Source organism: Phragmites australis, chromosome 5 (genome assembly GCF_958298935.1).
Source record: "Phragmites australis chromosome 5, lpPhrAust1.1, whole genome shotgun sequence".
Lineage (NCBI taxonomy): Eukaryota > Viridiplantae > Streptophyta > Magnoliopsida > Poales > Poaceae > Phragmites > Phragmites australis.
Window position 1 is genome coordinate 9,427,985 of NC_084925.1, and position 11,891 is coordinate 9,439,875.

Consider the following 11,891-nt stretch of genomic DNA (forward strand, 5'->3'; position numbering starts at 1 on the left):
CCAGATTCGAGCAAGCAGCACGAGCACGAGCCCGGCCATACGACCTCGGAAGGACACTTCACACCACCGGGTGGAGGCACTCGAGGTTATTCCTGGTTTATTCGTCGTTCATTGGTTTTTTCATACCTTTCCTTTGCATTATTGTAACATTAGGGTGAATATATTGTAGGCCCAGCTGGAACAAGAGAGGAGGATACGGGAGCAAATGCAGGCGACGATGGAGAGGGTGGAGGCCGAGCGGGAGGCCGAGCAGCGGAGGATGGTGGAGATTCTTCAGTACATGCAAAGTATTGGCGCCGCTACGGGTGTAGCTCCGCCACCTTCGCTATTCGCTCCACCTCCACCTCCTCACTATTCTACTCCTGTGAGTATAAATGTTTTAGTTTGTATGTTCATGCTTACGGTCAAACCTAGTGGAGTATGAAAGTTTTATTCATGTATGGTATATATTTATCTTGTCTCACACATGCAATCTCTTCTCCTTTGTGCAGAATCAATCGGCGGCATCGAACGATCCTCATGCTTCAGCGAATCCTTCACCAAATCAGTTTCATTGACCATCTTGGTGATGATACTTGTGGTTGTTAATGGTACTTCTATTTGCAATTATGGTTGTAGATGATGGAGCACTTGGATTACTTGTGAACTTATTTGTGATATATTGTGAGACATGTGACGTTTGTGATATATATGTGGTGTTGGTGATATATATGTGCTGTTGATGATATATATGTGATGTTGGTGATGTTTGTTATATATATATCTGTTTGTTTAGATGGGATGTAAAAAATAAATAAAAAAGGCTGTTTTCAGTCACTTTGCCGAGTGCAATGGCCATAACACTCGGCAAAGTGACAACATGCTTTGCCGAGTGCAAAGGCCATTGCAGTCGGCAAACATCACAGATTTGCCGAGAGCCACGGTCCAGGCACTCGGCAAAGATGGCCTGTTTGCCGAGTGTCCTCCCGGTGGCACTCGGCAAAGATGCCACCTTTGCCGAGTGTTTGATTCACTGGCGCTCGGCAAAGCGGAGACCTTTGCCGAGTGTCAGATTAGCACTCGGCAAAGCCTTTGCCGAGTGCCCGATAAAGTGCACTCGGCAAAGAGGTCTTTACCGACAAACTGTTTACCGAGCGCCCTTTGCCGAGTGTAGCACTCGGCAAAGCCTTTGCCGAGTGTATATCGTCCTTTGCCGAGTGCCTGAGGCACTCGGCAAAGAAGCTGTCTCCGGTAGTGTTAGTAACTATTTTTATTTCTTGATTGCAAGCTGACACACAAGGCACCACATTCATACACCTACGAATGAGTCCCTTCGACACACATACAAGTTTTATCGCTAAAAAGACTCGTACATTTCTAAATCACTACTACCATCATATCATATATTTACTAATTGAAAGTTTCTCTATAAGCTCCACGGTGATTCTTAGATTAGACATGCAAATAAAATACAAAAAGACTAGGAAATCTCACGATAAAGTAAAACATCCCACCTTTAATTTTGTAGGCCTCATTTTTTAATAAAAGAAATATAATTTTCGGCTTCTATACCTACAAGGCGAGATGTCCAGATGCACACACCCATGTTTTTGAAATAGACAATCAAATTCATGTTAAAGATTACTCACTACCTCAGAACGGATTATTACAGATGGATTTTAATCACTACCACAAACAATTATATGTTTCGTCTATGTAAAAATGTATGTGATGCTGACCTTGTTACATACGGTTACAACTCCATATGTAACAGAGTTATACAGAGACGGGTCTAAATAAGATCCGCGTCTATAATATAGCTACATATAGATGAATTTTCTGAAAAACTATATGTACGCATTAAGGGTCACATACGGTTTTTGCTGAAACCCGTCTGTATAAAGTGTCACAGATGGTTTTTTTTTTTATAAAAAACTGTCTATGTGATCCTTTCCATTGAGAAACTATTTTGCTTCCTAGCTGCACTCATGATATGACATATATCACACTGCATGATATACATAGAAACATCACAGGTACATATCACAAATAAAAACATCATAGGTATATACATAACATCACACAGATATATATAACACATAATAACATAAATATATAATACATAAGAAGACATTGTTCTATATACACCAGCAACACACATTGTTCAAAACATATACCTAGCTAGCTATACACAATCACTAATTGTATATCGTGCTCTCTTCCATAAGGATAGGATGATTGACATCATTAATGCCATCTTCCAAAATGATAAGATGATTGACATCATTGTTGACGTCGTCATCTTCCAAAAGGATGAGGCATTTTCGTGAACTACAAGGCTGATTTGACATCATCTCAACCGCTTGCATTTCATCACAATGCCAACCCATGCATCATCAATCATCATTTCGCTGTCATCCAAATCGAACTCTATCCCGACTAACTCAGTCATGTGATAAAACCAAACTGCATTGCTGCCAAATAGCCATAATTAAGAGATAACAGTTCAAACTAGTTCTGGAGTTCACGAAAATGTCTATATTGTGACAAATAGCAATAGAGAAATTTTCATCTAGAATAACAGACAATAGAACGCGAACCTAGATCTCAAACCTTCGTCGCAGAAACAAATCCTAAAAATCCTTTGTGGAAGTGTATCGGATGGCAACGAGGAGAGCGAGGGAAATGAATTTATCATCGCTTTACCTTCGGTGAGCGAGGGAAATGAGCGGTTAGTGTTTATGAGGGGTACTGGGAAACCGAAGATGGAGTGGTTAAATTTAAAATAGTACCTGGGTCTTTAACTATTGACGATTTTTCAAAAAATCCATCTGTATCTACTAGTACAGATGGTCAGAAAAAAATAACCGAATATACTACTAGTACAGAGGGGTCGTAATAATGACCTATACTAGTAATGATACAGATAATTACTTATTATGACCCATCTGTAATAGTTTATTAGTATAGACGGGTTATTATTATGATCCATCTGTACTTAGTAGTACATACGTTTTTTTATTTCTGATCATCTGTACTATTGATTTTTTAGAAAATACATTAAAAATTGTAAAATTCATAACTAATTCATATAAACTCTAAATGAGGTGAAATTTTCATATAAATTTGTGGTTTAATAAGTACTATCATATGGTTTAGGTATGATTCTTGTTACTTGTATACAAAATTTAACATCAACACTAAACACTCTTGTACCGTCGAAAGTTGCTCTACGTTGTGGGCTTTGCCGTCTGAGAGCAGAAACTCATCAGAATGATTATACTCTCATTTGTACATGTTAACCTTAATACCATGTGATAGTATAGATTAAACCATAGATTTACATAAAAAATCATCTAATTTGGAGTTTGTATGAATTAGTTATGAATTTTATAAGTTTTAATGAATTATCTAAAAAATCAATAGTAGGGATGGTCAACACTAAAAACCTTATGTATTAATGCCCCATGTATATTACATGCATGCGCCTCCTCTATTCCAGTACCCGTGTCGCCACATACTTAACTCCAGCTGCCTCCTCTCCATAACGACCCTGGCGACCATGGCAACCTCCACGACAACCCCTCCCCAGCGACCCCGATGACCCCTCGTCGGCGAACTCGGTGACCTACGTAACAACTACCTTGCTGCTGCTCGTCCCCGTCGACCCGCCCACGACTCAGGCCACTGCTCTCTCTTCTGCGTCTCCTCCCTCCCTGGTGATTCTTCCCGGATCCGGTGACTCCTCTTTCCCCAGCGACCTCCGTCCTCAGCATAGGAAAGGTCCTAGTCTTTATTTTCCCCTTGTTGCTCTATGATGAGATCCATCTTCGCATGGTGTAGTATTACATTGTTAAAAATTTGTGACCTAGTTGATATAATATTTTTAAAAAGGTATCCGATACGGAAATAGTTATTAATGAAAATTAATAATGTCAGATCAGTCCCTTGATTGCAATCCCTAGAGAGTTTCTGTACCAAGATTTTCAGTGGAAAGTTTCCTGATATTTCTTCAGTAGTGACTAAAATTGTGTGGTGTGTATCACTATATATAGGTAGTTTGCAATACTTTTTTATGTTTAATGACTTCTTACATTCATTCTTCCCTGCTGGTCAATTTTGGCAATTACATCTGCGTTCATAGGAAATCGAATCATTCCTATGTAACAGTGTTCATTGACATACATCAATACTTTCACTTTGGATCCTTCATCTTCATGACATACAACAATACATTTCAAACCTAGATGAGTCGAGCACTGCTCAAGGAACTGTATTTGCTAGTATATATGTGTAATTTATCACATAGCTAGTTAGGGAAAGTTTCTCTAGCCAGCATGTATCTTTAATTTTATTTTACTCCATACATGCGAAAGAATAAAGATGATAGTTCTAAGAAAAAACAAAATGAAATAGTCAACTAGTGCGCGCTAGATATCTTGCGATCACTTTAAATTTGCTCTATCTTCCAGCTTATTAGTTTGCATGCATGCACGGGCTACATATGCTAGAAGCTAGATTAGTCCTATTTGGTATATGAATTTTTTTCTATTTTGAAGATAGCATCTGGAGATGAATTTGAGTGGACTCATTCTTCTCCTCAACAACAACAAGAGGAGGTCACTATTGAACAAGAAGAGGATGAAGAAGCAAATTTTATGATCTGAGAACTTTGTGCCATCAAAATATCTTACATGTAAAGATTTGCCTTCTTAGAGGCCGCACTAAATCATTTCTCTATTTTTTGCTTAGTTTATTTATCTTAGTTTTCCTTCCACACTTGCAGGTCCTGAAACAACTAACTAAACTTAGTATACAAGCAACTGGACTTCTTTGTCGTCCTTGAGCACACGCCGAACATCTTATGGACTTGTATGTCATCTATTTGATTTGTGGACATGTTATGGCTGGTTGTGACATTGAAACAGGCATGTGTTGTTTGATCTTTGTATGAACTCTTGAATAAAGATGTTTGACTTGAAACTATTTGTACTAATCAAATAGTCCAGACGGCTCATTCGCACTATTCTATAATCACATATGGATCCAATATGGAACCATCTATATTAATCAAATAGTCCAGATAGGTCCAGACTGGAGGTGTCTGGACTATTCAATTAGTACAGATAGGTCTAGACTGGAGTCGTCTTTAAAAATCATTTGTATAGACTCTTTGCTACAGACGATTAAAAAAACGTACTGCACGCGGATTTTGAACTATCTGTATAAATATTTCTATAGCAGTAAATACCATGTGATTTGATAGGTCGATAATGTAAATCCATGGAGAAAATCAAGAGTTCCTACTTTCACGCTATAAAAGTAGACGAGCAGTTGAAATATGCCATTTAGTAGGAGTATATATGGTCCGTAGCATTGGTTTTTCCTATATTTATTACTCATTGGTTTGTGTATACGGTGTGGGCTGGTATGTTTAGGGAGTATAGAATTGTTCTATCAAAATTTGCAGGTGAAATATGTGAAATCTTGAATAATGACCTCAACTTAAAGTTTTGATAAAGAATATACATAATAAAAAAACTTGATATTCGAATTTGGAAATTTATATCCAACAAAACTAATAACAAATCCCTGATTGAAATGCCATTGACCAAATCGATCAATGAGTTACTACCGGAATTAAAATCAAGTTAAAATTTCAGCTAAATATTAAATTCAGAATGTAACAAAATTAGAATTAAACTTATAAATGAATAGGCAATAAAATTTTCTATAAATAGTAATTGTATAATTAAAGTACAAAATAAATAATATACATATTGTTGATAAAAGTAAATATAAATTCACAAATGAAATTGAAAAAAAGGAAATTGCAAGTTATGAACATACAAATGAGTTCCAAATAAAATTGATTTCAAAATTAAATTGAGTTCTAATTGCAGTTACCTACAATAAAACCAAAATCTGGAACTTTAAGTTCAAATTTTAAATAAATATTTTAAGTAAATAAAAAACAAATAAATGCATGGTTGTACTAAAACAAACAGCATCACCTTAAATGAAACCATAGTGTTCTTAATATAAATAAAAAATGAAACAAATTATTTTATAATATATAAGCTGGGCAGGTGCACGGGTTGTCGATGGACTAGTGAATTGGACCTGATTTTTCAAAAGGACATCACCAGTAATGCGGATGCTACTAAAGAAGAAGAGAGTTAATCCAATTTATAAGAGAAACTAGATCCGAAAACCTTAACAATTGCACGGTTGAGATGGGACCAGCCATCGGAGAACCCAACGACTTGAGCGTCCGGACAACAAAGGCCACACACTACTACACAAATGGGGTCCACAACCAAATTATCGTTGCCAAACTTGTCGCACAAATGCAGCCAAACAACTCTGACTTCCCAACATAGAAATTTAACCTGATGGACGGGGTAAAAATACACTCATGACTCTTTCATCTAATCAACATGTGATTCTTGACAGTTTAAGGACTAGGATAGCACCAATGATCACTTTTACAAGTTATTTCAAATTTCTTTTAGCTCACCTGATGTGCGTGTGTGCAGCTAATGACATTCTGGATGAAATTTACGAATTTCAACAAGTACTCGAGCACATGTGCAATTTCCACATAAATTTTCTGACACCTATCTATTCAATCCTTACATTCAGAACATACTATGGCAAGTATTTAATTTACTTGGAGCAGAAAAGGCTTGATTTGTAATGTGTCCACAGCAACTCAGCCCAAAGCAATCATGCAATATACAAACTCATCAGATGGAACAGAAGTGCACGAGAGGGATCAAAGGCTAGATTAATTCTTGTATAAGCAAGAATCCAAGGGATCAAAAGGTTCAAGAGGACTGTGAGAGAATGGCAATTTACCTCACTATTGCAAGATTGCGCTTGAAATGACTTAAGAAATTGGAGTTCGCTTCATCATCATACCTTTTCTTGTTATCGTGGTTGTCCTATCGCCGTTAAAATATTTCGGCACTACTCGATCCCTGATGCCGACGTTCACCCTGGCACCGCATCTCGATCGACAAACAATGTCTCGTGGTGTGAGAGGTAACACGGCGCAACATGCTTGCATATATGCCTAGCTACGTGCGTATGTCACTGATAGGATATTTGGCATTTGCTGGCCGATAGAGACGTGCGTCGTCCCAAAAGGTTGACGACAGCCACGCGCGCAAGCACAATGCCTACTTCGTCTGTGCTAGCTAGGTGCATGTTCGCGCGCGGCCCCACGTACGTACCCCCGACCGCTCCCAGCACCGATCGTCACCTACCGGCCGGCCACCGTTACCAAACACCGATCGCCGCCGTAAACCCGTAACACTACACATTATGTACTCACACGATGGCACCTCGTACTGCGTCATGTTTAGTCCTAACCCTGCATGCTGAGAAGCCTATAATTAAGAATACATCAAATGGAAGATAGATATAGGTAATTGAATATGTAGTCAGCTTGCAAGAACCTGGTCTAGTAGTTCAAGTGTTTAATAACTAAGGAATTTGATCATGGCCAATTGGCCATGCATGCACGGATTAAACCTACGCATATCGCATGTAACAACCGCAGGTGTGCACGGCCACGGCCACGGCCACTATATATAATTCAGGGGAGGAGAGAGCTTAACAGCTTAGAGGCAGCACGAGCTAGCAGCTAGCTACGTATACTCCCAAGTGGAAGAGAGCAAAGCTAGCAGGTAGCCATGGCGGTCTTGTTGATGCGAGTGGTGGTGGCTGCGGTGGCCGTGGTGTTCGTGCTCGCCCTCGGAGCGGTGGCCCAGCTCTCGCCGACGTTCTACGACGGCAGCTGCGCGAGCCTGCAGTCCATCGTGCGGTCGGGGATGGCCTCCGCCGTGCAAAGCGAGCCGCGGATGGGCGCCTCCATCCTCCGCCTCTTCTTCCACGACTGCTTCGTCCAAGTACGTCCCATTCCATTATTGCGTAGTTGGATGCGTGGCAGCTGGATTGATGTAGTGAAGATCGATTGACGGCATGCATGATGCAGGGGTGCGACGCGTCGGTGCTCCTGGACGACTCGTCGACGCTGACGGGGGAGAAGAACGCGGGGCCTAACGCCAACTCGCTGCGCGGCTTCGAGGTCATCGACGCCATCAAGTCGCAGGTCGAGGCTGCCTGCCCCGGCACCGTCTCCTGCGCCGACATCCTCGCCCTCGCCGCGCGCGACGGCGTTAACCTGGTCAGTACGTACGTAGACACATCTGCGCGCCGACACCCGTCCGTGCATGTCCGTAAAAAGCTGCACCACCACCAACTCATCTTGCTAACCATGTGCGCCAGTCAAACTGATCGTCACCCGTCGGCACGCGCGTGTCTGGTTGCTCCGACCCGAGTGACACAGCAGACCACCGTCACCAACCGCTTTACACTGAGGCTGGCACGATGGATGCTTCCTGATCCGAGCTAGCAAATTTTGTCGTGAAATGCACTCTGAGCATGTGGCTACTGTTCGTAGCTGTTCACTCACAGTAGCAAGTTGCGGTAGATGACACTCGGGATCGAAGTAGTTATGCAAGTGAACATAGATTAATTAGTTGGCTTTGATTTAATTGGTTGCACTCTGAGTCTGATGTGTTTGACTGATGTGCGTTTTTGCGTGACAACTATCCGATTAATGCAGCTGAGCGGGCCGACGTGGGCGGTGCCTCTGGGCCGCCGCGACACGCGCACGGCGAGCCAGGCGGCGGCGAACAGCAACCTCCCCTCCCCGTCGTCGAGCGCGGCCACGCTGGTGTCCGCGTTCGCGTCCAAGGGCCTGGACTCCCGCGACCTGGTGGCGCTGTCGGGCGCGCACACCATCGGGGCCGCGCGGTGCGCGACCTTCCGGTCCCGCGTGTACAACGACACCAACATCAACGCCGGGTTCGCGACGCGGCGGCGGCAGATCTGCCCCGTCCAGGGCAGCGACGGGAACCTGGCCCCGCTGGACGCGCTCAGCTCCGTCAAGTTCGACAACGGCTACTTCCGCAACCTGGTGGGTCAGTTCGGGCTGCTCCACTCCGACCAGGAGCTCTTCGGCGGCGGCGCCGTGGACTCCACCACGGCGCAGTACGCGCGCAACGGCGCGGCGTTCGCGCGGGACTTCGTGACGGCCATGATCAAGATGGGCAACATCAGCCCGCTCACGGGGTCCAACGGCGAGATCCGCTCCAACTGCAGGAAGCCCAACTAACTTACCGTCACCAGGATTGGTCTCCGAGATTCGTGCTGAGGAAAGATATGGCCAGCTAAGCGCAGCAGGTGCTTTTGCGTGGAAAGTGCGGAAGGGAGCGGCGAGACTACGATGATTGAAGGATGAGGTGGGTGGAGCGGCGCTGTCAAGAGGAGGAAGAAGGTGGGGGCCCAGTGTGGACTGCATTGCCATCGCTGCTTTTGGTCGCATTCTTTCTTTGTATCATATGATCACGACGATGATTTATTGATTTTGCAAGGATGATATGAATAATAACAGACGATTGCATTGTTTTTTTTTTTTTTGAATCTGACAGGAGTTTTGCCATTTCATATTAAGAGAGGAGCGGAAAAGTTTTTTATTTTACAATCACCTATACAAGGAAGAAAAAACACGTAACGACCGTGAAAGGAAGAGGGCATTTCTCCTCTTATTTACATTTTTCAAAAATGATATCAGCCAACTCACCCGATTGCCTTGACAAATTTGGAATATGCAGTGATTGTGTTCCTTCTAAATGTTCTACATGATATAGATCAATATGCAGTTTAGCTCACGATGTCTTTCTTTGGCCATCGTCATTGCCGTTTTTTTGCCACAATTCCGCTAGGTTGGTGAGATGCGTTGTGTGTTCATGTGCGGTGTTCTTCTTGATCAAAACTGGAGGTGTTAATGAGCGGAGTAGCTACACTCTCGGTCATGATTCACAAATCACAACAGAATTAGGCGGTGCAAGTACGTAGGTGTCACCGCTGATTACTGAATGTACCATGATGAGTTGCCTGCATGCGACGGGCCGGATGTGCAGGGCGTCTGGTGTTGATGTGAGGTCAACGTGCCGGTCGTTGCCATTTATCACCCACATGATTGTGCTCGTCGCAAAAACAGAACCGGCTATCTGATTTACCCGTACAAGTTAGAACGGTTCTCGTTACGCCGATGTGTTCCGCCTAGCTGTAGCTAGTGGCTGGACGTTGCATGGCCAGATCGAACTGATTGAGGCGTCCCGAGCTATGTGTTTCAAGGCCCAGACTATTTTCTACGATGATCCAGCCGGCCTCCCAGCAGAACCTGAAGGCTCAAACCCGTGTTTGGTTGGTTCGTTTTCCTAGGCCAGGATCTGTGGATGCAGAATCTTTTCGAGTTGAGTGTTTGCTTGCCTGTTTGCTTGTGGGGACCTGGCGGAGTTGATGCAAAAAGGCCCCGGCCTGGCTCGCCAGGAACGGGTTTGGATTTTGTTTCTCCCGGACCAGACTCGTCTAATAGCAGTATTAACGTATAATTTGTAAGTATTAATTTATATTAGTATATTTTAAATTGAATTAAGATTTAATATGATAAATTAAGTACTATAGAGTGTATTTATACAAAATAAACATCATGTTAACGCTTTGTTTTTTATTTCAAGCTCATACAACATATATTCATACGGGCAATCAAACACAATCTTTTCTCAGCCAAACTGAACACATGTAGCTAACCAAACAAATAACACCGTATGCACACAGTCTAGCTCAGATGAGTCTGGTTCACTAATACGAGTCAGGCTAGGACATACGGACAACCAAATGGACCCTAATAACGAACCAAAACCTAATGCATGCATGTCTGGCCTGTACGTGGCCGGACTAAACATCATCCCATGCCCATCAACATGATTTTTTTATTTTTTAAAATAGTAGAAATATATGTCTATTTTCAAAATTAATAAAAATATGCACTTCTCATCCGTTCAGCTGGTAAGAATTGACATGGCCGTGCAGAAAGTCTTCTCGTCCTCTGGGTGAGCGAGAAATATTTCTCTTTTTTTGGATGGTTGAGAAATATTTTTGGGTGGTTGAGAAATATTGCAGAGGGAGAGAAATTCTCTCCTTCTGGGTGAGCGAGAAATGAGGGAGAGAAATATATCCCACCTCACATGTAGCAAATTTTATATCAGACAAGATGTTTTTTTAAAAAATTGTGCATTAGTACTTTTGTTGGATAGTAGAACCTGGTATTTTTATTGACAAATAGATATAGATACAAGATATCTAGGATTAATATAAAGATCGGGGTACATGATTTAGGACAGTAGAATGTTGGGTATAGAACACGGATTCTACTACATGGAGCGAGGATATTTCCCCTCTCTTGCACGTGCCGTTTGATGCTCCACTTATTCTTGGCGACGCAGGAGAGCCTAACACCTCTGAAGTAGTTCCTCATGCCTTTGATGTTTGTCATCCTGCATCTTTATTTTTTTCCTCTCGGAGGTGGCATTGTATTCACCCCACTGCTTGAAGGTCCTCACCTCACCGCTTGTATTCTTGTTCTCGCCGTTGACGTTCTTCATGCCGCATTCAACGCGCTTCCTTTCTATGGTGTGCTTCCTCCATCCTAAGGAACTCCCTTTTTTTGTTTCGGCCTCTCTGATCCATCCCTTGTTGTACAACGGTCTCACTGTATCGATCCATTGCTTCAAGCGACAAGGATGTTGTTGATGTAATGAGTGTAGTTTAGAATATAGAATTGGCAGGTGCGAAAGAGTGAAAAAGGAGAACATACCATGAAATCAGGCTCTATTTTGGGACATATGAAGAACCTCCTACCAAAGGTCTCCACATCGAAGGACATCGTCATCTGGGCACGGTGACCACACGAGCACAACAGACGCTCATGTCAGTGTGTCACTCTGATTGGATTGGTACTCTAGGAATCCATGCCACTATGGTAAGACATAAAA

The 11,891-nt window shown here is 42.5% G+C and overlaps 1 protein-coding gene across 1 annotated transcript; it reads left to right on the plus strand.

The window, feature by feature from the left end:
- The first annotated feature begins 7,604 nt into the window (after positions 1 to 7,604).
- LOC133918711 (peroxidase P7-like) lies at positions 7,605 to 9,467 on the plus strand. The gene is made up of 3 exons (XM_062362728.1): positions 7,605 to 7,895; positions 7,982 to 8,173; positions 8,615 to 9,467. The coding sequence occupies exons 1-3, from the start codon at positions 7,680 to 7,682 to the stop codon at positions 9,164 to 9,166; spliced, it is 960 nt and encodes a 319-aa protein (XP_062218712.1). The 5' UTR covers positions 7,605 to 7,679; the 3' UTR covers positions 9,167 to 9,467.
- The last annotated feature ends 2,424 nt before the right edge of the window (positions 9,468 to 11,891 follow it).